Source organism: Eurytemora carolleeae, unplaced genomic scaffold, assembly GCF_000591075.1.
Source record: "Eurytemora carolleeae unplaced genomic scaffold, Eaff_2.0 scaffold52, whole genome shotgun sequence".
Lineage (NCBI taxonomy): Eukaryota > Metazoa > Arthropoda > Copepoda > Calanoida > Temoridae > Eurytemora > Eurytemora carolleeae.
In genome coordinates, this window is record NW_019396055.1 from 385,188 (window position 1) to 412,192 (window position 27,005).

The 27,005-nt window shown below is 34.9% G+C and overlaps 4 protein-coding genes across 4 annotated transcripts; 3 read left to right on the forward strand and 1 right to left on the reverse strand.

The window, feature by feature from the left end:
• Window positions 1–2: 2 nt before the first annotated feature.
• On the reverse strand, window positions 3–19,683 carry LOC111706897 (uncharacterized). The gene is made up of 13 exons (XM_023479847.1): window positions 19,514–19,683; window positions 8,881–9,015; window positions 8,322–8,367; window positions 7,518–7,749; window positions 6,448–6,659; window positions 5,761–5,835; window positions 5,522–5,647; window positions 4,881–5,125; window positions 3,964–4,084; window positions 3,235–3,326; window positions 1,667–1,735; window positions 1,177–1,238; window positions 3–814 (listed from the first exon to the last, which is right to left on the reverse strand). The coding sequence occupies exons 2-13, from the start codon at window positions 8,940–8,942 to the stop codon at window positions 732–734; spliced, it is 1,425 nt and encodes a 474-aa protein (XP_023335615.1). The 5' UTR covers window positions 8,943–9,015; window positions 19,514–19,683; the 3' UTR covers window positions 3–731.
• Window positions 15,167–21,667, forward strand: LOC111706890 (eukaryotic translation initiation factor 4 gamma 3). The gene is made up of 5 exons (XM_023479839.1): window positions 15,167–15,659; window positions 15,941–18,275; window positions 18,415–19,267; window positions 21,102–21,365; window positions 21,490–21,667. The coding sequence occupies exons 1-5, from the start codon at window positions 15,248–15,250 to the stop codon at window positions 21,499–21,501; spliced, it is 3,876 nt and encodes a 1,291-aa protein (XP_023335607.1). The 5' UTR covers window positions 15,167–15,247; the 3' UTR covers window positions 21,502–21,667.
• Window positions 19,786–25,774, forward strand: LOC111706908 (RWD domain-containing protein 2A). Its single transcript, XM_023479856.1, has 5 exons — window positions 19,786–19,872; window positions 20,289–20,523; window positions 24,141–24,468; window positions 24,595–24,681; window positions 25,595–25,774. The coding sequence occupies exons 2-5, from the start codon at window positions 20,324–20,326 to the stop codon at window positions 25,757–25,759; spliced, it is 780 nt and encodes a 259-aa protein (XP_023335624.1). The 5' UTR covers window positions 19,786–19,872; window positions 20,289–20,323; the 3' UTR covers window positions 25,760–25,774.
• On the forward strand, window positions 20,595–24,044 carry LOC111706917 (40S ribosomal protein S7). Its single transcript, XM_023479868.1, has 6 exons — window positions 20,595–20,696; window positions 20,967–21,041; window positions 21,842–21,924; window positions 22,323–22,455; window positions 23,549–23,613; window positions 23,864–24,044. The coding sequence occupies exons 1-6, from the start codon at window positions 20,622–20,624 to the stop codon at window positions 24,012–24,014; spliced, it is 582 nt and encodes a 193-aa protein (XP_023335636.1). The 5' UTR covers window positions 20,595–20,621; the 3' UTR covers window positions 24,015–24,044.
• Window positions 25,775–27,005: the final 1,231 nt, after the last annotated feature.

Genomic DNA, 27,005 nt, shown 5'->3' on the forward strand with positions numbered 1-27,005 from the left:
TAAACATATATTTAAACAAATATTTAACAATAACAATCATAAAAGTGAAAACAAAATGGCAAGTATTATCAACAAGAAATACGATAATAGTATCATGACGGTAACAAAAACACTGACCTCTGTAAAATCATTAAATAATAAATATTCTACAAAATTAAATCTGAATCTACTAAATATATAATTAATATATGGAATAAAGTGATAATATGGAATAGGATATACTTTACTTTCTTTTCATACAAGTTCTCTGGTTCTAAATTTAGTTTAGTTTGAAACCAGGTGTTTAATTACAAGGGGTTTGTCTGTAGTTTAGTTTGAAACCAATTTTCTAATTACAAGGGTTTTGTCTGTAATTTAGTTTGAAACCATTGTCTAATTACAAGGGTTTTGTCTGTAGTTTAGCTTGAAACCAATTGTCTAATTACAAGGGGTTTGTCTGAAGTTTAGCTTGAAACCAATTGTCTAATTACAAGGGTTTTGTCTGCAGTTTAGTTTGAAACCAGGTGTTTAATTACAAGGGGTTTGACTGTAGTTTAGTTTGAAACCATTGTCTAATTACAAGGGTTTTGTCTGTAGTTTAGTTAAAAAACAATTGTCTAATTACAAGGGGCTTGTCTGTGGTTTAGTTAGAAAACAATTGTCTAATTACAAGGGTTTTGTCTGAAGTTTAGCTTGAAACCAATTGTCTAATTTCAAGGGTTTTGTCTGTAGTTTAGCTTATAACCAATTGTCTAATTACAAGGGTTTTGTCTGAAGTTTAGCTTAAATCCTCTATTCTTCGTATCCGTTACAACTGCATTAGCTCCAGTTCCGCCTAAACATTGGTATTTTAAGTAAAACTAGTTTCAAATAAATTCTCCTGCAAGGATTAATAAACTAAAGTGAGGGGGGGGGGAGTGTATACATTCTACTCTGACGTATTAGGACAGCTCCAGATATCATTGAATTGCAAAAACCAGTCNATGGGAGAAATCTATTAGTATTGTGCCTTTAACAAATTTATGAATTATATTTATAAAAGAGTTGTTGGTATAGATTTCGTATATGATATCGTTTAAATTTAGGAAAATTAAAATACAAGGTATTTATTTAGGAAAATAATAAAATACATATATGGAAAAATAAAATATAAAGGTTTAGATTTTGGAAAATTAAGAATATTGTAAATAATTCTACCTTGAGATAAGGATTCACTGTTATCTGTGACAACTCCCAAAGTGAATGGAGTAGTATATGATCTAAATAATAATAACCTGTTAAAAAAATCATAATTATTTTTCCTAATGTTGCTTGACTTTACAAAAAAAGAGAAATAGGTGTTTAAACCTCTGATATTGAAAGTTAAATTATTGTAGTAAGGTCTCTAGATGAAATATATTAGAATATATTAGAATAGGCGTGTCAAAATATATGATCGAAGATAACCAAATCATCAAGAACGGTTTACTGTGTTTTTAAGTCATCTTCCTATCTAACTTTATTTAACAATTTATCTATTTATCGTCAAAGAATAATCATTGATCATCAACCCGTTTCAAGATTCAAGTTTGCCTTAACAGTGTAAAAAGTACGCTTAATTGTTGTCCCGTCAGTCTTAATCAATAATTCAAACTCTTTAATGTAAAGTTTCTGAATTCTCGACTCGTCTATCCGGTTTCAAGTTTACCTCACAGCTCCCAGGACCTTAGTTGTACAAGAGAGCTGGTTACAGTAACCCAGAGCTTGTCCACAGTACCTGGATAGTATTATTATTATTATCAATATTATTATTATCAATTTTATTATTATAGAGGACGTGAGTCAGACTCTAATAAAACGCATAAATAACTTCCAGTATATATATATTTCTTATAACTTATTACTAGAGGGTTCAGAACTAGAGTCAATATCGATATCGCACGTGTAGACTGTAGAGATGATATCATAAATAAAGAAGGGAATGTCCGATTTACAACGATACCTTTTTAACCTTTATCTGATCAAGAATGTGGGTGATATCTTCGTTGATAGGGATAGAAAAGTGTTGAATTCTTGCAATTGCCTCTATTTTTCTGATTGAACTGGTGGGAATCAGCACCTGACTGAGACCCTTACTCGGACGGCGGTCTGGGGATCTCACGTTGGGGATTTTTTTCTAATACTAATCAGAAGTTGGTATGTCACTTTTAAAAAAATTTCCACATTAAAAAAATTCCAGTCGAAAACATGAATATCTAATTGATTCTTGATGATACAAAGCTTTGAAGTGTATTGGTGTGAATTCGACATGTCACTTAATAATTAAAGGATAGCATAAAATTGCGTCTAAAGTCCATTTAAGAAAATAGCTCTGGGTTGAGAATGGTTGTAGCTACTCTTATTTTTTCTTTTCTTTTATTGCAGTACGCTTATCGTCTCCGTTCATTGGGAGTATTTAAAGTCAACTTGAGTCCAAAAGTCGTCATCCTATTTCAGAGTTTTCTGGTTTTCACTTTATTCATATAAAGATAAAACTAGAACAGATCACCTGAACAAAAGTTTATGATTAAGTACATGAAGCCCATGTTCTCTAGTACACTGCATTCCATTTATTTCAACACAAAAGTAAGAAGACGACTTTTCTCCAGGTGCTGGTCCTACTGTGCTGATAATCGGAGCTGGAGCTGAAACAATCAGGTAGAAAACTAGTGTTAAATTACCACCCTGAGCCAGTAAGACTCAAGTTTCCGTCCCTAGGAGATCGAATGGAAGTATGGATGCTCTGGATGAGCACCGGAGAAACCTGACCAGGTTGAAACCAGAACTAGAGAATATCATGGAGTTCGGAGGAACTAAGGTAGAGCGAACTTGTTGATCAAGAAAACTTGAACTAAGTGAATTCATCAATTTAATTGGACTAATTATGTTTTATGAAAATTAGAATCTAGAATGGTATTTTCATATCATCCAAAAAAAGATCTTTCTGGTATTTCTGAACTTCAATTGTTTAAACCTTAATTAGTTCAAGTTCAACTCATATCTATATATAAATTTGGCTTGTCTGGGTGTCTGTCTGTCTGTTTGTTTGTTTGTTTCTTTGTATCCAATAAACGTCAAAACGGCTGAACCGATCGGGCCCAAATTTTTTGTGGGACATCTAGGGACCCCAGGGAAGGTTTATGAAAAATAAAAATTTCAAATATTTGTCATTATTATTATTATTATTATCATTATTATTATTATCATTATTTTTATTATTATCATTAACCTTATTACCTATCTCTACTGTACAATCTGTTATTAAGATCTGTTCCTCCCCATCCCTCTGGGATCAGAACATAATCCGTCCTACAGTCCGTATCCCCAACCTATGGTCAAAAATCAGTTTTTTATCAAAAAGATCATCAAGTACCTGACAATCTATTTGGTTTCATGAACATTGTAGGCTAGGGTAGAAATTGATCATAATAACTTTAGTATTCGACGGTCTAACCTTTCTCCGTTTGAGATGTTGAAAATACAATAAAAAAATCAACAACTTTATTTTTTAAGTCAGAATCTCACTTAAAGGGACTGTAAGCGTAATCTCAAGTGACCCTCCATGCAAAGATGACAATGCCCGATTTACAACGAAACTCTAAAATCCGTTGTCTGGTCAAAATGAACTAAAACTCCGTATGTTTGTGTTTAAAACTGTTTATTTTGATTTGTGGTTTCAAGATGACTTTCACATTTCTTGCATACAAAAAACAAGGGAAATTATCAGAAATAAACCCTTTTCGAGTCAGAAAAACGACCTATCTTTAACATTTTTGATCAGATTTAGGTTTCAAGGGTACCGTTGTAAATCGGGCATTGCCGTCATGGAAGGTTACTTGAAATTACGTTTATAGTCCCTTTAAGCAAGGTTAAAATTATAAAGAAAAGGCGTTTTATTAAGTGGTATATACTAAATACTATATAGGATTAGGGTGTATCTTTTTTATTACTTCATTAATAGTTTACCCTGACATCTGTTTGTGAAAGTATCCCTGTTTGCTCTGTCCCGGTGAGAGAAAAGTATCCGTTCTGAGTAGAGTAGGGAGACGGAGTGCTCCATTCTATTGAACAATATCCACTCTCACGTCTTCAAAAAAACAGAATTAGAATAGGAAATTGAACAAAAAAAATTACATTTGTTTAAAAGAGATAAAACATGAACTTTAAATATTTGGATTCTGTTTTAACACTTTGATTTTCTTTCAATTTGGATGTAATCACTGTGATCTAAGGTCAAAATATATCTAACTTGATACATTTACACTGCAAACTAAGTTTAAAATTTCCCAAATCTGACACAAACACTGCAAACTAAGTCTAAAATGTTCCAAACCTGATAAATACACTGCAAACTAAGATTAAAATGTTCCGAATCTGATTCAAACACTGCAAACTAAGATTAAAATGTTCCGAATCTGATTCAAACACTGCAAACTAAGTTTAAAATGTTCCAAATCTGATTCAAACACTGCAAGCTAAGTTTTAAATGTTCCAAATTTCGTGCAAACACTGCAAACTAAGTTGTGAATATTCCAAATCTCGTGCAAACACTGCAAACTAAGTTTAAAATTTCCCAAACCTGATACAAACACTGCAAACTAAGTTTAAAATGTTCCAAATCTGATGCAAACACTGCAAACTAAGTTTAAAACTTTCCGAATCTGGTGCAAACACCTCAAACTAAGTATAAAAGGTTTCATTTCTGATAAAAACCACTACAAACTAAGTTTAAAATGTTCCAAATCTGGTGCAAACACTGTAAACCAAGTATTAACTGTTCTGAATCTGGGGCAAGCACTGCAAACTAAGATTCAAATGTTCTGAATCTGGTGAAAACACTATAAACTAAGATTAAAATGACCGAACCCCTATATAATGCAAACCTGATACAAACACTGTAGTCTAAGTTTGCCATATGATTGGAGAGAGTATTGCCCTGATTGGAGACAGTAGAGGTAACGCCCATACTGTTATCTGTGAGCTTCCAGTTGAAACTGGAAACATTTCCAGATATCCCTGTATAGTACTGGAGACATCCTTCCGGAGCAAGAGCAGGAGAAAAGCACGAGAACTGGGAGATCTTGATTCTCCATCTACGGGTCAACCCAGCCCCTCCGGATATTGCAACCTGTGAAGAAAACTACTTTTAAAAAAATTGTTCCGCCTAACACTTTTAATGAGTTAACAAATGACGCGTCTTAATATTTTGATTAGTTTAATTAAATCACATTGCTATATAAGTTATTTTTACAAGAAATTGATCCTCAAGCAAAATCATTATTAGTGTTTTCAGAAACAGCATACGATCTTTCTGTCCTAGTTTTCTCAAAAAGTTAATCCAACTTATTGAAACCTTTCCCCCTGTTTATCTACCTATACCTATATACCTTTCTCCCTGTCAAACCTGTACCTACATACCTTTCTTCCTGTCAACCTGTCTACCTAGCAACCTTTATACCTGGCTTCCTGTTAACCTGTCTACCTACCTAAATACCTAGTTACCTGTCAACCTGGCTTTCTGTACCTGATTATCTACAACTATGGAGAGTCTGGCCGGAAAGCTAGGTATAGCCGTATAGATGAGATGTTGACCGGAATTAGTTCCACAGATAGTTGGCATCTGCCCGCTGTTAGATATTCCACCAGACAGCTAAAATTACAGATGTAATATCTATGATAAAAGTATATAATGATAACAAAAATATTAAAAATCATGAATAATGCTGTAGGATAAAGAATAAGTAACTTTTATTTTATGCAAACCTGAAGATAATCAATCCTGCAGTTTCCGGATTCATCTGGATCCATGAGAACTAGTTCCTCCAGATCCAATCTAACCTAAAGTAATTTAGTGAGCACCTGGATACATGAGAACTAGTTACTCCAGATCCAACCTAGCCTAAAATAAATATGTTTAGTGAGCACCAGGATCCATGAGAAGTAGTTTCTCCAGATCCATCCTAACCTAAAGTAATTTAGTGAGCACCTGGATACATGAGAACTAGTTACTTCAGATCTAACCTAACCTAAAGTAACAATAGTGAGCATCTGGATCCATGAGAACTAGTTGATCCAACCTAACCTAAAGTAACAGTAGTGAGCATCTGGATCCATGAGAACTATAGTTGATCCAACCTAACCTAAAGTAACAGTAGTGAGCATCTGGATCCATTAGAACTATAGTTGATCCAACCTAACCTAATGTAACAGTAGTGAGCGTCTGAATCCTAGAGAACTAGTCCCTCTAGATCCAACATAACCTAAACATGAAATAAGATCTGTCCTGAACCATAAAAGATGTGAGAATAGGGAATCTGGAAAAAAATAAGATTTGTAATAAATCTTCAGAATGAAATAAAATGGAATCATGACATGAAATCGGTCCTAAGAATTCATAAGAATTAAGAATAAATCTGATGTTATCTAATCATAAAAATGAATATATCGAACCTGACAGATATCCTCGTCTCTAGGTCTAATCATGATACTGCAGACCGAGGATATTGCTGCTGGAGAGGAGAAGTAGGTTCCATTCTCCGAGGTCTCTGAGTTACATGGAGTATTGAAGAGACAACAGACTCCGAACCCTCCTGCACAGGAACCTTTACTCTGTCCTTGTCTTCTATCACATTCATATTGAGTATAACATGTTCCAGCAACTCCTAAAATAGATTTCGTATTCAATCTTAGGTTATCTATGGAGTACAGTTGATAGGGTAGAGGTCAAGATCTTATAAACACATAGAGAATAGATTATATTCTCTGATCTGTGTATAAACACTAATCTATCATGATGTCTCCGACTAAACTCAAGCTAGAAAACACATAGAGAATAGATTATATTCTCTGTTCTGTGTATAAACACTAATCTCTTATTTTTACGCACAAATATATCATGATGTCTCCGACTAAACTCAAGCTAGAAAACACATAGAGAATATATCATATTCTCTGATCTGTGTATAAACACTAATCTATCATGATGTCTCCGACTAAACTCAATCTAGAAAAAATTGTTTATCAGTCTTGAAAAGTCAGGGTTATCAAAATTATAATTTTTGATGAAGAAATGGTTTGTGAAGGACTAAGATCTGAGAAGAATGTTTTCTAGAGCTTCTTGAAGGGACTATATGCGTAATTTTAAGTGACTTTCCACTTCAGAGATGACAGTGTCAGATTAACAACGGTACCATAAAACTGTTTCTGATCATTTATGATTAAGATATTAATGTTTATAACTTTAAAAACGGATACTTTTCAACTGTGGTTTCTCTGCAAAATTGACTTGCGCATTTCTATTGAAGGAAATCGTACTGGAATTAACAGAATTAAACGCTTTTTAACCTAGAAAAACTGCAACATCTTTTCATATTATTGATTATATTAAGGTTTCAAGGATACTGTTAATCTGATAAACTGGGCATATTGCCATCTTTATATGCAGGGTCACTTGAAATTATGCTTATCGTCCCTTTAAGTTTTATTTATATATGTACAATGTACTGCAGTGTACAACGTACCTGTATCTGTTGGGCACTCTGTATTAGGAAATTGAACAACAGAAAATATAGAGAGAGGATTGATAAATCTGTTGCTGGATTCATAGGTTCTATTGTTTACAGTCTTGGGATAATCAAAGAGACGTGGAGCATCCTCTCCTGGTCCAACAGGACGTACTTCTCCTCCAGGATATCCTAGACCTTGTCTAGAAACGGATCTCAGCTCATCTTCTGGTTCAAGATGAGGAACTTTCTAGATATAAAGGGAATAAAAAGGTTAGCGAATTGAATTTGACACATTTTTCAGATAGGGTGTCTCCAAATCATATTGGAACGTGCAAAGCTATAAATTGGGACCTTAGAAAATTTTCGAACATTGTTATGTTTATATCTGAACGCATTTTTCTGTTCCATATATAATCACATTATTCTTCCATTCTTATTTGGTTAAAAGCTGGTGCAAAGACAAAACCTGTTTAATTAAAAAAAACATGTTTGTATAAGCTTCGATGTTGATTTATCTAACCCGCAAATCTTTTATTGCATGTAGAGTATGTTTCGAGTACCATAAGGTTTCGAGTATACCTAAGGTTTCGAGTACCATAAGGTTTCGAGTATACCTAAGGTTTCGAGTACCATAAGGCTTCGAGTACCATTAGGATCGGAAATTAAGTAATACGTCTTTGAGTACTACTATTATATATGTTTAAATGTTTACATGTTCAAAGAGTTCCAAAATGAAATTCATTTACGAAGGTAAAACATGGTAATTGTAAACCAGGAATTAGGAAGAAAATAGATAAAATGGCAAGCACAATTTACTACCTTGATTTTTCTGAGCACTTTTTTGCCTCTTCTTTCTTCAGACGAACTAAAATTTAATTTTTAATTTATATTTGCTTTGTCTGAAGTAATTGAACAGGTTGGGCCTTAATTTTTTTTATAGAAAATTCTTGAACTTTTTGTAAATGTCTTCTTAATTTTTTTTGGAGGGGGGGGAGGTGAGTTTAAAAATTATCGGTGTAAATCTTCAAACTCAAAGATCCAATTAATTTAGCCGGTTTTTAAATTACGAGTTCAACTTTTCCCACCATCTCGCTTACATTGTTAAAAACCATCGTAAATATAAATACAGGATATAAGTGTATTAAGTACTGGGTTACCCAGAAATTATAAGACTTCCAAGACGACTTTAAGGAATTTATAAGGTCTTTTTTTCTAATTTCTACAGAAAATCCTTCAGTTTGCACCTATAAAAGACTCATTCATGAGCGAAGACTAAATTTTATCAAAAGATCATCGGAATTAAAGAGTTTTAGGTCGTCATTGAAGTCTCATGCGAAATCCATAATATTTTCTTTTGTTAAGATATTATATGATTTACCCCATCTGAGCAGAGACCTCTAGAGAATATAAGACAAGGAGAAGAACCCGTCCCACCATCATATCTTAGTCAACTGAACCTCACACCTCCGTAGAACTCATCTTTACGGTTCAGAGACTTGATCAATCTTACAGTCTAGGAGAATACATGAAGATATCATAGTTTAGAAACTACTGGTGTATTCTACAGTCTATGAGAATACATGAAGATATCATAGTTTAGAAACTACTGGTGTATTCTGCAGTCTAGGAGAATACATGAAGATATCATAGTTTAGAAACTACTGGTGTATTCTACAGTCTATGAGAATACATGAAGATATCATAGTTTAGAAACTACTGGTGTATTCTAAAGTCTAGGAGAATACGAGATATAATAGTTAGAAACTACTGGTGTATTCTACAGTCTAGGAGAATACATGAAGATATCATAGTTTAGAAACTACTGGTGTATTTTACAGTCTGTTAGAATACAAATAACATCTTCTGAACTATAACTTGTGTATTCTAAAGTCTGGGAGAACTATTGGAGGAAATATGAATCTAGGAGAATACTGGGACGAAATATTCAGTCTAGGAGAATACTGGGAGGGTATATACAGTCTACGAGAATACTGGGGGAAATCATCATAGCGATAACATCTTTGTACATTTATTTCAATGGAAATTTTCCCAGACTGTAAATATTTGACCTTGAGGTTAAGTTATCAATATTTAGATTTTAGGTATATCCGCTTATTATCTCATAATACAGGAAGAGAGAGAGAGAGATCTCAACCGGAACCATATTCTCCGGGTTCCTTCTCAACTCTCTCAACCAGGTGTGAAGAGGTTGAATACGAATCCAGATTGGATCTATATATGTTTATGTCAATGAAAAGGTTTCTGTCAATTGACCCTCTCATCGTTGATCGTATATTTCCATGCCACTTCACTAGTTTTAAGTGTATATATTCACTGTTTAAGTTTTAGGGGTATAATTAACTGTTTTGAAGTTTTCTAGAGATATTAAATATTAATAAAATTTTAAATTTTTTTATATATTTTCTTCTAAATTCAATCTTTTTAATCTAAAATTTCTGCTACCAATTGTGCAATTAAATAACTTTTATAATTTTTTAAATTTCAGCTAACAAAGTTACAACTAACCACTTTTGAGAGCATGGATATAGCATTTAAAATTGAATTCATAATAAATAAGAAAGGGATTGAAGGATAACTTTAAAAGAGAAGTATACGGATAAAGAACTCCGGAAAGGCAATCTAAAAAAATAGGATGAACTGTTGAAAATGAGGAAAAATGTAAAATATGTACAAATTACATTTAAAATATTTTATTTAAGTAAAATTCCACAGGAATCGAGTATTTGCCACAAATTCTGATTTTCTATTTCCGATATCCACACTGTCGAAGACCCAAGATATTTCAAACTATGAATTCTGTGTTAGATCAAATATTCTAATTTTGAAATATGAAAGGTTTACACTACCAGGTTGCAAAGATGTAGGGATTAGACAATTAGAGTTTGTTGCAAAGACTCATTTCCTTTACATATTTAGATAGTTTGACGAAGGTCGGAACTAAAATATTTCCCTATTTCAGTTGGTTCTACCGTAAATAATTGAATTCAACAATAGGAGGCATATCTATCAGAGGGAGTTACAATAGAACCTATAATTAGGATGGGGGGGGGGTTTCAAGAATAGATGTAAACGGTTCAAAGAATTTCGAGGCCAATTAATCAAAAAAAAATATTTGTAAAACGTGTAAAGATATTCCTCTGCGAGAACATTTAATAGGATATATGTCAATTAAAAGATGTGAATAACACATACCACTCAACGCTCCACTAACAGAAGGAGAAGGTTAAATTCATACCACATTATACTACAACTTTGTGACCTCCTAGAACCTTTAATTTTAATTTTATGCACACGTACGACAGTTAGGATTGAAAACGTGTAAAATTTCAAAATAATGTGAAATTAACTTTAATTTAACGTTGCGCTCTTAGATACATTTTTTAAAAGTACGTTTAAATTTGAAAGAGAGATAAGGTATATATATATGCATATACATATAGACTTAATAAAAGAAAAGATACAAGAGCAGTGAGCCTTCAAACCAGCCGAATTACATGTTAACTATAAAATTGTAAAATTATTAGATTATATTATATTTTGTTATGATGTTTGTTGTGTTTCTTAGTTTTATAGTTTTTTTCTACTTTTCGTTTACCTCTATACATGATGGAATTACTTTCTAATCTTGATCAGATCATTTATTTTTTTTACAATTGTACAAACTGTTCTGAAGTTACGAATTCTTCAACCCCAACCCTAGATCTGACCACCACCATTCATAAAATTCAAACTTATATTCAGTTTCTTTGGTGGAGTAAAAGCAAGGTATTACATTTAAAATCTGTTTATTTGTTTTTGTTGATATATTGTTAATTTTATCTTTTAATTCTTTTAAATTTTAAACATCTATTATTCAAGCTTCTTATTTTGTATGTTTTTTAGAATATGCCCTGAAGATGGTTAAATAAACCGAAAATTTGGCAAAAAGAGTTTTTGTTTCACGGATCTCAGAGTGTTAGATTTAGAAGAATTATATATATAAATATCTGTATTTAACTTCACATTTTTATTTTACCAAGAAATATACTATATACTTTGGCAGCATTATTTAGTAAGAAATCTTTGATCAATTCATATAATACATATATATGTATTATACTTATATATATTTCTGTATTCAACTTCACATTTTTATTTTACAAAGAAATATACTATATACTTTGGCAGCAATCTTCGGTAACAGAATCTTTGATAAATTTATGTATAGATAGGTATATATATTTACATCTTTCTGTATTCAACTTCACATTTTTATTTAGATTTTAATGTGGGTTTTAAGAGTAACAGTTTTAAGAATTTATAGATTTTGGGTCAGGTGTTCAAGGAGCACCGGACCCGTGCGGGGATTTTTTCCTCCTAAAACAAGGGCGGAAAAAATCCCCCGACATTGGCCGGGCCCGGTGCTCTTTGACAAAGGCACACCTGCATAGAGACCAATTGCCCTTCTTCACTCCATTTTTTTTTTTTTTTAACAATTGGATTATTGCAAATTCTTTACCAACAATTTTTTTCCCCAAACTTAAAAAAAGAAATTAACTTAATTCATTATTTAAGAAAAAGTTAAAATTCATATTATAAATTTTTTTTTCAGGTGATTTCGGAAAAACTCAACAGGAAAAATTAAACCTTAGGCTGAATATGTTAATTTTATTTGACTTCTAAAAATTCTAGTTTCATAATATTGTAACCACCCCCCACCTCCCTCACTCTAAGGGGTTGTGTAGAACACACCCCCCCCACCCTCCCCCTCACCCCTGTTTTATATAAATTAATCAAAAATGATTACTCTGCAGTCTGCATAGTAAAATTCTAGATTCTAAAATATTAAAAGTTTAAGAATATGATAGATTGTAGGAATAGAATGGATTTAAGATCATGTTTTAGGAAAAGAAAAGATTAAAAAAGAAAAGATAGGTTTTTTGATATAAGACAGATATATTAGGATAGATTTATTTAAGGAATAAGATAGATCTATATAAGAGTAGAATAGTTTCAAGAAATATGATATAGATAAAAGGAAAAGGGAAAATCAAAAGAATAGGATACTATGGATAGAAATAAAGATTAGGATAGATGTTAGAAACAGGATAGATGTAAGGAATAGGATAGATGTAAGAAATATGATAGATCTAAGGAATAAGATAGATCTAAGGAATAGGATAGATCTATAAGGAATAAGATAGATGTAAGGAATAGGATAGATGTAAGAAATATGATAGATCTAAGGAATAAGATAGATCTAAGGAATAGGATAGATCTAAGGATTAGGATAGATGTAAGGAATATGATAGATCTAAGGAATAGGTTAAATATAAGGAATATGATAGGAATAGGATATATTTCATGAATAGGATGATGTAAGGAAAAGGAAAGCTCAAAGGAAAAGGATAGAAATAAAGATTAGGATAGATGTTAGAAACAGGATAGATGTAAGGAATAGGATAAATATAAGAAATATGAAAGATCTAAGGAAAAGGATAGATCTAAGAAATAGGATAGATGTAAGAAACAGAATAGATGTAAGGAATAGGATAGAAACAGGATATAAATACAGAATAGGATAGATGTAAGAAACAGAATAGATGTAAGGAATAGGATAGTTGCAAGAAATAGGAAAGATCTAAGGAATAGGAGAGATATAAGGAGTAGGATGGATGTAAGGAATAGGATAGATGTAAAAAACAGGATAGATTTCATGAATAGGATAGATGTAAGAAAAAGGATAGATGTAAGAAACTGGATAGATGTAAGGAATAGGATATAAATACAGATTAGGATAGATGTAATTGAAACAGCTGAGAGATGTAAGGAATAGGATAGATGTAAGAGCTATGATAGATCTAAGGAATAGGATAAATGTAAGAATTAGATAGATTTAAGGAACAGGATAGATTTCATGAATGGTATATGTGTGGGTGTAGTGGATAGACGTTAGGAAGAGGATAGGTGTAAGAAACAGGAAAGATTTATTTATAAAATAGGATATTCAAGAATTATATTTGTGGAAATATTGAAAATGAGAAAATTACCTAAATAGAATAGATTTTAGGATAAGGGTGGATTTTAGGTTATATTTTGTTTTAGGAAAGGGGCGTATAAGGAAATGGTTAAAAATATATAGGATTAATATAAGAAAATAAGTATTCAAAACATGATTTTAAGTTTTATAATTGTATCAACATTATGTTTTTATTTGATATTTTCGGAAATTGAATGTTAGTTCATTTCAGGATTGAAATTACAATAATAAAAACCCACTGAAACCTATAAATTTATTGATCCAGGGGGGGGGGCTGAGCCCACAAAGCCCCCCCCCCTGAATTCGCCTCTGCCTTTAGGATAAGTCGCGACCATAAGTGAAACACGAGTTAAATAACACTCAAACAAGACATTATTATATATTTCCCGATTAATTTTTAGGTTCGATGAACACCATGGAAAGGCAACTTAAATTTAAAGTTTCAATACACATTGTTTTTATAACTATATTAATTTATTAATATTAAGATCTTTTGATGTATTCTTTTTTTTTCTCATTTTGGTTTCTTACTTTAGACAGAGCACGGGACACCCTGTATTATTTTCTATCTTTCTCCCGGAAGTTGATAGGTAAATATCCAAACCAAATATATTCTATATAAGTGTACATTTTCAGAACCGGAAATCTCGTCAGAGCCCAGAACACAGTCCTAGAGAGTCCACGAGTGTTTCAGATGTTTTTGAATACGTTCGAATTTCACAGTGATTAAAGTGGTGTAATTTTTCCAGAAATAGTGTTTATTTTTTATACTATGTTGTCGTTGCTGTTTATTCGAGTTTTGTTTTAAAACGTCGGAAAATGTTGACTCTTTCGCTGAAATATGACCTTACTAACGAAAGCTGTCCGTGTTTGAAGTGTTTGAAAGTATAATTGCTAATGTTTTTTATTTAAGCGAATTTATTTCAATTTACTTTAGTAAATTTGAACTCGTAAATAAGCTTGCTGCCCTTAATGGAGGGTTTACACAAAGCTTAAAATTGATGGATCTGTGACGTCACATGTGCGTGGTGCAGTTTTGACGCTGTTTGTGTTGTTAATGGTTTTTCAACTATGCTATCGAAACGAACCAGTTTTGTCATTGTGCCACGGGTTAATAATGTAATTGTTATGATTTTGTTCCGCATATTTTTGCAAAAATATCTTTTAATCTTGGTAATTTCGTAGCATAGGATTCTGCCCCACCCCCTCCTATCAGTTTTGTACATGGATCCCATATGTAACACATGATTATTATTGGCTATGTGGCCGATGTGGCCGGCTCCTAGCCTCAGCCGCGGTGCCCGGCCCCTAACCTGACATAGTGGCAGCGCTCGGCCATAAATTGTCTTAACTTAACTCTAAATAATATTACATAAATAATAATAATTTTGCTGATAATTAGGGATAATGAACTAAACTGATAGGCAAGGGGGGGGGGGGCCCCTAAATCTTCCGTTAACGGGTTTAAATTTAAACACTTAGGTTTAGTTTAAAGGCTAATTGAATTTTGTTCATTCCTCTTCCTTGAAGAGTATTTGTTTAAAACAATGCACTAAGTCTTGAAATTGTACTTTCCCCATGTATTATTAAAGATCACGCAACAGTCTTGCTTTTAAGGTTTTATTTTACGAAATAACTGTTACAGATAAATTTAGCACTACCGTGGAATGTGATTAAGAGCCAAGAGTAGGAAAGTGGATTGAGGATGGACGGGGGACCTGGAGCCGATTCCTGGGAAACTGTCGACCGTAAAGTATCAAAGAAGAGTAAGAAGAAGGTTGAGGGAGAGGAGGATGGTTCCTGGAGTCGAGTATCAAATGACAAACGTAAAAAGGAGTTCTCAGGAACTAGGGGTGGGCGTGGAACAGAAGGGATGGGAGGAGAAAGAAGAGATGGAGGGGATCGTCGTGGGGATGGTGGTGACAGGCGAGGAGATCGCGGGAAACCTCCACGTGGAGGATCTAACCAGAGATACACTTTACCCCGTAGACCCGGTGGTCGAGATAGAGATGGATATGGTTCAGCTGCTGGAGGACCTGGAGCAGGACAGTTTTCACGCTCTACACCTTCTCCGGGTAGAAGTAATGCTCAGACACCACAAATCCAAGGAAATCTAGGTAATTATCACCAAGTTTCACTTCAAGACGAATTCAGCTATTTAATATCATCTTCTCTTTTTCTTTTATACGTTCTCTCAAAGTATACCATGACTTGTAATTTGTTTGGTTTTAATACTTGCCCTTCCTTCTAATAATAAAAACCTCTCGCGTTTAAAATATTCCAGATTAGGTTCAAGATAATCACGGGGGTTAACATTTTTCNTCTGGTGATAAAAAAATACTTGTTGCGTCATGAAATTGTTTCTTGCTTTTTTGTGTGATAAAAGTTTTTTATTCAGGTCCACCCCCTCCGCAAGATAATATCCCGAGTAAACCCTCCTGGGCTAACCTGGCTGGTAAGACGGGAGGAACAGAAGGTACTCAGAAACCAGTTCTGCCAGATGTAACTAAGCCCAGCTTGAAGCCTTCTCCTACAGTCCCGGAGAAAGCTTCTGCTGCTTGGACTCCTAAACCAGCACTTGAATCCACTTCTGTTGTAGAGATAGCTCCTCAAACCACTTCTCTTGTCACAGAACTTGAGAAGGATAAAGCTCCGACGGCAGAACCCCAAGATCCCAGTCCTACAAATGAGTTGAACAAACCTACAGAAGTAAAGGCAGCAATTAGTGAAATTAGTGCGAGTCTTCCTAGTAAGAAATTAATAACCCTGAACCCTGCTGCTCCTGAATTTAACTTTGAATCTGCAAAACTAAAAATAAAATCTGAACCTGTTATAACCTTGAATCCTGCAGCACCCCCCTTCACGCTGTACCCAGGGAAAGATATAGACGTCCTTGAGTCTCCCGCTGCTGCTGCCCTGGTTGTTAATAAAGATGTTGAATGCAATGGGAATATTGTTGCGCTGGATGCAAACGAAAACATTGAGGTCAGCAAACCCGCTTCCGTTATCACTACAGTATCGCTTAGTCCTCCAGTGGATAAAACTCCTGAATTGGAGATTGTTCCGGTCAATTCTCGCTCAATAGATGCTTCCAAGACAACCCCAGTGCCATCATCAGCTACTGAATCTGTGACTACACTGACTAGTCCGGTCAGTATTAAATCTGTAGACCCTGAGACCCGTCACTACGGCAGGGATGCTCTTCTGCAGCTACAGCAGCATCCTCTATCCCTTGTTAAACCTGAGCGTCTTCCAGCTTTAGATATTGTTCTAGATTCTCCGCTCCGATCCTCCAATAGCGCTCCACAACTAGGAGAAACACCACAGTTCCATCAGTTTGCTCGAACCCTGCCTTCTAAGCGTGATAGTGTTAGGAAACCGTCAAAGATAATATCCCTCTCTCGGGAACCCGTAAAGCTTCACAAGTCGGAGAACGCCTGGACTCCGGCAGTTAAGTCTCAAACTGAGCAAGATGAGATGGACGTCTTGTCTAAAAGTGTTCTCTCTATTCTCAATAAGTTGACTCCACAGATGTTTGATGTTCTGGTTGAGAAGTTTAAGAAGTTGGACATTGATACTGAAGAAAAGTTGATAATGTGCATGGAGCAGGTGTTCGAGAAAGCTGTAGATGAACCTTCTTTCTCGAGTGCTTATGCCCGGATGTGTAGGGAGTTGTCCCGCAAAGCTGTCACAAAAGATACACAATCAGACGAGAACTTTAGGCAGATACTTCTGGACCGTTGTCAAAAGGAGTTCCAGGCTGATTACATCAGCGAGGAACAACGTAAGAAGTATGAGGATGATTTGAACAACGCTACAACAGAAGACGACAAGAAGAAGATCAAAGGAGAGTTTGAAACTCTAGAATTAAAGATGAGAAGAAGATCCCTAGGAAATATTCGTTTCATCAGTGAACTATACAATCTGAAAATGTTGCCTGGGAAGATTATGCATGAAATAGTACGAAAACTGCTTGAAGCTGTTGACGAGGAGAGCTTAGAGAGTCTGTGTCGACTTCTCACAACTTCTGGGAGCAACATGGAGAAGGAAACTGCTACCATCCCGGAAGAAAGACGTCATCTCTACGACTTTGACAATTACTTCAGCAAGATTGAAAAAATCGTTGGGAACAAGAAGGTCTCGAGCCGAGTCAGGTTTCTACTGCAGGATGTTGTGGATCTGCGTAAAAACAACTGGGTGAGTAGACGTGTTGATTCAGGTCCTAAAACTATTCGACAGATCCACAAAGAAGCTGAACTTGAGGCGTTGAAGATAAAGCTTGCCGATCAAAATCTTAGCTCCCCGGTAGCAAGGCGAAGCGAAGATCGAAATCGACGTAAAACCGAATTCCGTCCTCCTCGTGCCCAGCAAGATGAAGGATGGAGTGCTGTACCCCTGAAAGCTCAACGTCCCTCTGACGTGATGGACCCTGAAAGGTTAAGGAACATAAAGAAAGTAGACACCAACTCTATCAAGCTCAAACCTGATTCTGGGCGAGGTATCTCTTCCTGGGCCGGAGGCAGTACTGGTCCTCAAACCCCCTCCGTCCACAGCGGAAACCGCTTCCAGATGTTGGAGGATTCCGAGTCTATGCCGGCTCCTCAGGTTCACTATAGTGGTAGAGCAAGCGAACCTATTCGAACCTCTTATGATCGGAGCTTGAGCAGAGGAAGAATGCAGTATGGGAAACCTTCTTCACAAGTTTCTAGTCGCTCCAGTTCTGTGGATAGAAGGTAAATTTTAAAATATTTTTCAAGCTTTGATTTTCCTTTTTATTTGACATGCATGATGGAAATTTAAAGGTTGGGATAACTGGATTTATTAGTAGCATCAAAGTCTCCAAGTTAAATTAAAAATAATTTTGTTTTTCAGTGCTTCTCTGCGCGGTTCAGCAGCTACAGACGAAGAAGAGCTGAAAACTAAATTTAGAACTCTGCTAGATGAATATATTAGCAACTGTGATTTTAATGAAACTCTGGTTTCTATCTGCGAAAACTTTCATTCTTCCAACATCGATTTTCTGGTGGAAGTATGTTTCGACTATGGACTGGAGAAGAAAGAAAAAGATCGGTTGAAATGTGGAGATCTTCTCAGCGGATTGATGGAGAAAGAATGTCTTCAGATTTCTCAGTTGTGTACAGGCTTGGGGCGTATTCTAGAAATAGCTGCTGATATTATTCTTGATGTTCCCAAGTTTTGGGAGCTTACTGCGGACATTCTAGCTTGTGTCCTAGTCAAAAGAAGCTGCTTTGACCGTGTAATGGAAAATAGCTGCGAGTTCGTGACCGACCAGAAATTGCGCGAAAATTTTATTGAAACCGTTTTAGGTTCAATCAAACGAATGAACGAGGATTCGTTCTCTTTGTTTATAAACCAGCATACAGAAGCCTTGGAGAAACTGCTTGGTTTGGACCTAGCTTCGTTTTTAACTGACAAACAATTACTTGTTATCGTGTCTAAACCTCTTCAGAACGGAAGTAGACACGAGGATCTGTACAGACAACTCAGTGACGTACTTAATAAGAAAGTCCCCGAAAATGACGAACTGTCGATCATCGACAAAATTCTTTGTGATAAGGTGATAGAGAAGGATGTGTTGAGAATTGTGGTGACGGCTGTGATTGAGAGTGTTGTGGACGGGGTGGCTGGAACTCAATGTTCTCTCCGAATGGAAGGATTAAAGGCAAGAGCTCCGATCCTGAAGAAGTATCTGGACGCTGACAAGGTAGGAATCTTTTGGACGCTGATTACAGTGTAAACCTAGGTAAAACTATTTAATCAATCTGAGGCCGAACTTAAAGAATTCAAACCGCGTCACTTATCCGCCAGAAACCGGTTCCAATTGAGCGCTGGCTCAAATCTCGGAAATACTGATTAATATTTCAACTATGTTTGAACCGCGTATAAAATTTGAGCCGCAACACAAATTCTTTAAATTCGGTCTCTGAGCGAGGAACTTTGTTTTGGTTACCCATGATCCCGGTCCCTTGTCTCGATATCCACAGTAGACACTTAGGAATTTTATGCTAAATCTGCTTGATCTCTATATTTTGGAAATCCGCAATTTCTCGGTTCTCATATTGGTAGAAACGCAACATTACTTGCTTCGGATAATTATCTTATCTCACTCTTTACAATAGTTTAGATATGGAGTTAGAGAAATAAGATTTTGCCGATCCGCATCCAGCAAGCCTGAATGTTGTAGGTTGAACTGAACCGTATCTAAAAGACCCGACTAATCCTTATTGCTACAATTCTTGTTTCTCATTGGGCAAAACCTCAACCCTTATCACTTTGAGCAAACAATTAACTGAAGTGGAGAGTGAAATAGTTGAGTATCTTCTAAGCCAGTGCTTAGGATCCATTTAATTTTGATCCGGATCCTGGATCCGCACTGAAAAAAATGGATCCGGATCCAGGTTTTTTCCTATAAAATACAAAGAATTTTTTTTTAACAGAGCAGAATTTTTAAATTTGTTGTCTGATTGTTTTCGCTATTTTTATGCAACTTTATAAAGCATTCAGAAATCAGGAAATTTATTTAAACATTCAGAAATCAGGAAATTTTTATAATCTCTCTTTTATGAGTTAAAATTTGGGGTTTGAGATTATTTTTTGCAATTTTTGGTTGATATTTTGCCCCGTATATCCGCATATTTTTGCGGATTCGGATCCAGCAAGCTAAAATCTTGCTGCAGGATCTTAAGCACTGCTCTTAACGCAAGTTTAATTTTTGATTACTCCAGGTGTTCAGCTAGATGAGCTTGAAATTCTACAGTCTATGTACCCTGAGGAGAAGGAGCTAGAGTTATCTGATCCTGCAGTTCTCTCCGATATCCGGGACTATCTCGAGAACCAGGGGGATTGTCCTAATTCTGTCGAACTAACTCTGAGAACCCAACTTGGTTCAACCCAGATAGAAACTATTGTAAACCTTCCAAGAAGCTATCCTAGTTTATCTCTACCAGAACTCTATATTAGGTTTAAAGGGGATCCTAACACAATATAAGCGTACAGATCGTCGTCGTTCGATACCTTTATCTTGATCTTCTGGTTTATTTAACTAAACTTTCAGAAGAATGGCGCTCGAGAGAGTCAAGATCATCAAGGCTAACAATGAGGAGCTCGATGAGCATGAGAAGCAGGTTTCACAGGTTGGTTAAACTGGATATTAAGAAAGTTAAGAATAGTTAGTATTTAATAAAAACAAGACCCCCTAATTTTTCTAAATAAATTAAATATCGTAACTCTATTTTTTTATAAGCATGATACATTATTCCAAATCATTTAGCAACTTTACTTCTATACCGTAAAATTTTTTTCAACCTTGTGAATTCATAATTATAAGTTCATATTCATTATCCAGATTGCTATAAGCATGCTTGTATACAAACATGATATTAATTGTGGTTTAACTTTCCCAGGCTCTGCTTGACCTTGAGGTTAACTCTGATCTGAAGGCTGCCCTCAGGGAACTACACATTACAGCAGTCAAAGAGGTAAGTAGTGATTTTTCTTAATGCTTTGTATTCTTTATGATAAATAATGATATATTTCAGGACCGGGAATTGAACGCACTTTACGCAATCCAGAGTTTAGTTCATGGACTCCAGCATCCTAATAAACTACTCCATCAGATCCTCGAGGCCTTATACGACCAGGATTGTATTAGTGAGGACGCCCTCCTGGACTGGGAGAAAAGTGAGGACCCGGAGGAGCAGGAGGGGAAAGGAGTAGCTCTCAAGTCCTGTACCCAGTTCTTTGAATGGTTGAAGACCGCGGATGAAGAGCAGGAGGAGATGGATATGATAGAAACGGTGGTGGTGAGTTAAATTATTTATTTTTCTGGTTTTCGATGTAATTTGAGCCGCCTAATTTCGTTTAAAAAAAATATTTTTTTAGTTATTGTTTCGACGATTTTTTTACTTTAATATTCTAATTGTTTAGGAATCAAAATAGCTGAATGGTGATGCATAAACTTACTGCTGGACATATGACCACTCCGGGTACCAACACAGTACACGATCCACTACGGAGCTTTTATTCTGGTCTTCAGTTGGAATTCTTGCTCATTTGCCACTAACTTGCTTAAAGAAAACGTTGGATATTTTATTTTTAATTATTTATAGATAAAAATTGCTACATGTGTTTTGCAGTCCAAATAGTAGGGTGATCTTTTATGGGACTAATGAGTTATACAAGTATATCGAGGGTTAAATGGAAGAAAAAGGACTGGGGTCTGTTAAAAACAAGATTATTGTTGCTCTTGACAAAGCTTCTAACCCTACAATTATTTAAGGTTGACTGCCCTGCGGGAAAAAAGGCAATTGTTATCTTCGTCCCAGTTCCCCAGCTGAAGGCCTTCCAGAAGATCCAGGCTAGGTAACACATATATTTACACTTGAATTTAGTCTTTAGTCTGATATCATACTAGATTATCACCAAGCCTATTACGCTAAAATACGCACATAATACTATTGCATGCAAATCTTTATATTGACAATATACAAATTTTTAAATGATTCGCGCTTTTTAGATTTTCTTAGTAGTTCCAAATATCGCAATTTAAAGCTATAACACGATCCAACATGATGTGGGACACCCTGTATGTCTCTGAATTCGTAAATGAAAAATGAATGCTTGTGAAAAGTGTCAAATAGGGAACACAAATTCTTATTTGAACACCTGGATATTTTTGTTGAGTGTCCTTATTCTTATTAGTTAATTAAAAGAATCTGCCAAATTGTCTTTGAACGTTTTCCTAAATTTGACAAATCTAGGCTCGTGAGAGAGCTTGAGAAGAAGTTCAGCGGTAAGCACGTTGTCTTCATTGCTCAGCGAAGAATCCTCCCTAAGCCAACCAGGAAGGCAAACAAGCTGAAGCAGAAGAGACCTATCTCCAGGACCCTTACAGTAAGTTAATAAACTATAATTAGCGTTACCCTAATTATTCAAAATAACTTCAGTATTTCAAGTTAATAGTATCTAGTTAACCTGGTTGGTACTTCTGTTAAGATTATTTAAATACTCGTTTTAAATACGGTGCACAGTATTTTACTCTAAAATAAGATGTTTTGTAGCTTTCAGCTGTTAATTTTCATATTCTAATGCTTATTTCTGAAACCTGTTCTAAGGAATCTGAAGAGGAATTCTCGATATCTTTATTTTTAAAATAGTATGTACTGCAGTTTCTGAGAGGAATATAAACAAACCTCAAAGCTTGAGCAACATTTTTTAAGAACTCCTTTCAGAAACTTAATTTGTTCACATATTTATGGTAGTTCTTCAATCCTCTTACATGCTCTGCTGTATACATTTTTATATTCTTCTTGCATTTCTAAGTCTACTCATTTTATAAGCCTCATACATTCCTCTGCTGTTCATTTCATTATCCTCTTACATTACTCGGTTCATTTTATTATCCTCTTACATTCCTCTTCTGTTTATTTTTTTATCCTCTTCCATTCCTCTTCTGTTTATTTTATTATCCTCTTACATTACTCTGCGGTTCATTTTGTTATCCTCTTACATTACTCTGCGGTTCATTTTATTGTCCTCTTACATTACTCTGCGGTTCATTTTATTATCCTCTTACATTACTCTGCTGTTCATTTCATTATCCTCTTACATTACTCTGCGGTTCATTTTATTATCCTCTTACATTCCTTTGCTGTTCATTTCATTATCCTCTTACATTACTCTGCGTTTCAATTTATTATCCTCTTGCATTACTCTGTTGTTCATTTTATTTTCCTCTTACATTACTCTGCGTTTCATTTTATTATCCTCTTACATTACTCTGCGTTTCATTTTATTATCCTCTTACATTCCTCTGCTGTTCATTTTATTATCCTCTTACATTCCTCTGCTGTTCATTTTATTATCCTCTTACATTACTCTGCTGTTCATTTTATTATCTTCGTACATTTCTTGCTCTGCATTATAATTTTACATTCCTCAGCTGCACTAAACCATTTTATATTTCTAATCTCACTAAATTGTTCAGGCTGTCCACAACTCTATCCTGGATGATCTCGTTTACCCTGCTGAGATTGTTGGAAAGAGGATCAGGTAACTTATCTTAAATTTTTAAGCATCAAAAAAACGTTGTAATTAACCTAGGATTGTTTCTCAACATTAAAACACCTTAAAGTGACTCATTTAAGATAGCTCCGAAGATAGTTTATTTGAAACCTAACTACGATCAAAATATTATTTTTAATTGTGCCTAACTCCAAAGTAGAATGCTCGCTAAGCAATTGAGTCTCGTTAAAAAAATTAATTATATTTTTTAAACTTACGGATAAATTATTTTGTCAAGGATCCGTCTGGATGGAACAAGACTGTTCAAGGTTCACCTCGACAAAACCCAGCAGACCAACATCGAGCACAAGACGGACACATTCTCCTCCGTCTACAAGAAGCTGACAGGGAAGGAGGTTAACTTCGAGTTCCCTGAGGCATACCTTTAATTGAATCGACTATCTGTACTCTTTATTAAAGTTCGAATTGTCGCTTCTCTTGGGTTTAAAACTTGAAGATGACTTGATACCTTCCTGTTTCAGATAATATGTTAGGATCCCCTTTTCCCGTCTTAGGTCGGATAAGTTTGATCGCGAGAGTCAGGCGAGGATCAACCGTGATATCCGGGTCTACCTGGAGCAGGAATCCGTTCCCTCAGAACCTTGTCTGATCTCAGTTGTCACCTGGGTTCAGGACAATGGAGAGACATATATGCTCCCTGAGACGGGTTGCATTGATCCTAAACCTGATGAGGTTAAGGTATCCGGTATGTTTTGTAGATACTGGATCTACTCCCATCATATCTACAGTAAGATAAAGAGAAAGAATATACTGGATATGTCCAAGGAATATGATCTCTCAGGATTCTGCTTGCCGGGGAAACCGGGAATCATCTGTGTAGAGGTAAAAATAATAAATAATTTTCATAATCATCGGATTTTTTTAATCCATATCTGCGAGTGTTAAGTTTATTTAATTCCTAATTTGCAAATAGCAGTAGTCTGTAATTTCTATAAGATAATTATTCAGGGACCTGGTAAGAACTGCTCTGATTGGTGGAGTGTTGTGAGAAATTGGAATTGGAAACGGTTATCCCTCAAGATTACGGAAGAAAAGGTAAATATTGCAATCTACAACATAAACTTCAAAAATTTGACGTTCACCATGAATATTTTTTAAAGAAATTATGCTATAATCTTCAGAAAATTAACCAGGGTCAAGGTATAAATACAGTTCGTCTTAGGGAAGTGAAAAGGGAAAGAGAACAGGGGGAGACTGAAGGAGAAATAGAAATAGGGAAAGAAAAAAGGGGAATAGTGAAGGGAAAAGGGAAAGAGGAATAGGAAAAAATCTAAAAAAATTAAAATCAGAGATGCTAAAATAAACTCAGGGGGGACCTTGAAGTTGACCCTTTTAGGGGACAAACACTCCTTTATAATATAATAAAATTCCAAAAAAAATCCTTTGCACCCCCCCCCGCAGCAAACTTCTTGGAAGATTGCGTGGGCTTCAAAAACCTGGCTGTTTTTTTAGTTTTCGATTTTGGGAAAAATGTGATTCTGAAAAGGGGGCGAGGGCAAAAGTATGAGTCTTGCAATTAATAAACACCCCTGTAATAGATTATCTATTAAATAATCTTATCCCGTGCATTGGTGGTCAAATCCTGCTGGGATAATTCCGTATGATATACCGGGGCTGGCATTTTCTGCTGGAATAGCGTTAATTTAGGGATAAAGCACTAGTCCCGATTTTTGAAAGTGCCTACACTATATTTTACAGCAAACCCTGTAAAATAAGATTTTATTTGATTAAAAATTGAACGTTTTAGAGCTATTATTAACATTGAACGTCATGTCATTATGACGCACATTTATTATGTACTTGCACTACATTTTTGGAACGTTTGTGGTGTGTTGCATTCCAAATTTCAATGATGTTACTGGTAATATTTTTCATTTTCTCTCTGCCCCCCCCCCCCCCCCCCCCATCCATGAACATGTCAATGATTATCATTTTAATTATGTTTTAGGAGGGAGAGATTGAAAGTTTACGTCAGTTCTCCGGGTTTAATGAGATCGGAGAAGTAAAATCTGGTACCAGAGATTATCACATGGATATGCGTCAGTTCCAGCTGTATCTAGAGGAGCACGGATCTCCACATATATTCTCTCAACTGTTTGGAATAGAGAAATAAACTTTAGCTGCCAGATCTACTCGTTTCATGTTTACGATGTTAGATTCTTCATGTTTATAGATTATCTTCATCTACTGGATTCTAGCAATAGTTTGTTCCCAGGGGTTAAAAGAAATTGTGTGTATTCTTTTAGTTTCAAATCTTTGACAGAAATGGAAGTGTCTAAAAAATAAATTACACCTTCTTTAAATTACAAAGGTGCCAAGGAGGTTTTACAGAAATTAGTGGAAAGTCATTCTTTAAATTGTTAAAAATTCAATCTGAATATCGGGTAGAAGTGTGAAGAAAAATTTTAATTTTTTTTGACGTAGTGTCATAAGATTTTAACTGAAGAGAATATTGATTGTCATGATTAGAAACATATATTTACTCAAGAAGTGGTTATTAAGATTTACACCAAACCTTAACATTTCCAACACAGAAAGGAAGATATTTGGAATATTTCTGGATTTAACTTAAGTTTGTTTTGTTGTATCTTAGATTTAAACAAAAACTTTTTTTGAAAAATGTTCTGATTTAGTAAATGATGCAAATTTTCTTGATTTAATTTGAACTACTAAGAAAGGTATTCCTATTCCTTAAATTAAAGATTATAAAAGATGAGATGATATTCAATTAAATTTTTTTTCTCTAAATATTTTCCTTTTCATGTAAAAAATATTCTAGAGATATATATACCAAATTATTAGTCATAATTAGGCACTATTATCATAATTGAGAAACCTTTTTATGACCGAAAAATTTGAAAAAAAGCTTTAATTTAACTTTAAATAAGTTACCTCCTGATTTACACAGGAACATGTTTGCATGCTCATTTTTGCATAGCGGAGGCTCGGCCTGCCTAGAAAATCTGGGAGGCTCGTTTCTGCATAGCGGAGGCTCATGCAGAAGATAAATATAAATTTCTTAAAATTTAAGTTTAACTTGAAGAAATGATGTTTCCTTTTGATATAAATTTAGACTACTTGGAAACTATTTGTCTCGGTACCCACAATGCTTAAAATTTTCGGTGTAAAATGTAAAGCAGTTTATCACCTGAACATCCATTCATTAATCTTTGGCAAGCTTATAAAATTTCTTAAAGGTAATATTTTTTGCGTATAATGCGGCTGGATTTTTGAAAATCGCAATTTGGATGCAATAAATTTATCATATAGAAACGTAACAATTGTCAAATGTACCAATTGTTAATGTTTTGGCTTAGATGCCAGAGCGGTTGCGGTCATGGCTGCCGAAAGACAAAATC

What these genes read in the sequence shown, in the direction of transcription:
- LOC111706897 (XM_023479847.1), bottom strand. Translation starts at nt 8,942, where the DNA reads ATGATGGTGGGACGGGTTCTTCTCCTTGTCTTATATTCTCTAGAGGTC. An exon ending in AGAGTGCCCAACAGATACAG is followed by an intron (nt 6,660 to 7,517) that starts GTACGTTGTACA and finishes AATCTATTTTAG; the next exon opens with GAGTTGCTGGAACATGTTAT. An exon ending in GAGACGAGGATATCTGTCAG is followed by an intron (nt 5,836 to 6,447) that starts GTTCGATATATT and finishes AAATTACTTTAG; the next exon opens with GTTAGATTGGATCTGGAGGA.
- LOC111706890 (XM_023479839.1), top strand. Translation starts at nt 15,248, where the DNA reads ATGGACGGGGGACCTGGAGCCGATTCCTGGGAAACTGTCGACCGTAAA. An exon ending in ACAAATCCAAGGAAATCTAG is followed by an intron (nt 15,660 to 15,940) that starts GTAATTATCACC and finishes TTTTTTATTCAG; the next exon opens with GTCCACCCCCTCCGCAAGAT. An exon ending in AGTATCTGGACGCTGACAAG is followed by an intron (nt 19,268 to 21,101) that starts GTAGGAATCTTT and finishes GATATATTTCAG; the next exon opens with GACCGGGAATTGAACGCACT.
- LOC111706908 (XM_023479856.1), top strand. Translation starts at nt 20,324, where the DNA reads ATGTACCCTGAGGAGAAGGAGCTAGAGTTATCTGATCCTGCAGTTCTC. An exon ending in CGGGAATCATCTGTGTAGAG is followed by an intron (nt 24,469 to 24,594) that starts GTAAAAATAATA and finishes ATAATTATTCAG; the next exon opens with GGACCTGGTAAGAACTGCTC. An exon ending in TCAAGATTACGGAAGAAAAG is followed by an intron (nt 24,682 to 25,594) that starts GTAAATATTGCA and finishes ATTATGTTTTAG; the next exon opens with GAGGGAGAGATTGAAAGTTT.
- LOC111706917 (XM_023479868.1), top strand. Translation starts at nt 20,622, where the DNA reads ATGGCGCTCGAGAGAGTCAAGATCATCAAGGCTAACAATGAGGAGCTC. An exon ending in ACATTACAGCAGTCAAAGAG is followed by an intron (nt 21,042 to 21,841) that starts GTAAGTAGTGAT and finishes CAATTATTTAAG; the next exon opens with GTTGACTGCCCTGCGGGAAA. An exon ending in TTCCAGAAGATCCAGGCTAG is followed by an intron (nt 21,925 to 22,322) that starts GTAACACATATA and finishes TGACAAATCTAG; the next exon opens with GCTCGTGAGAGAGCTTGAGA.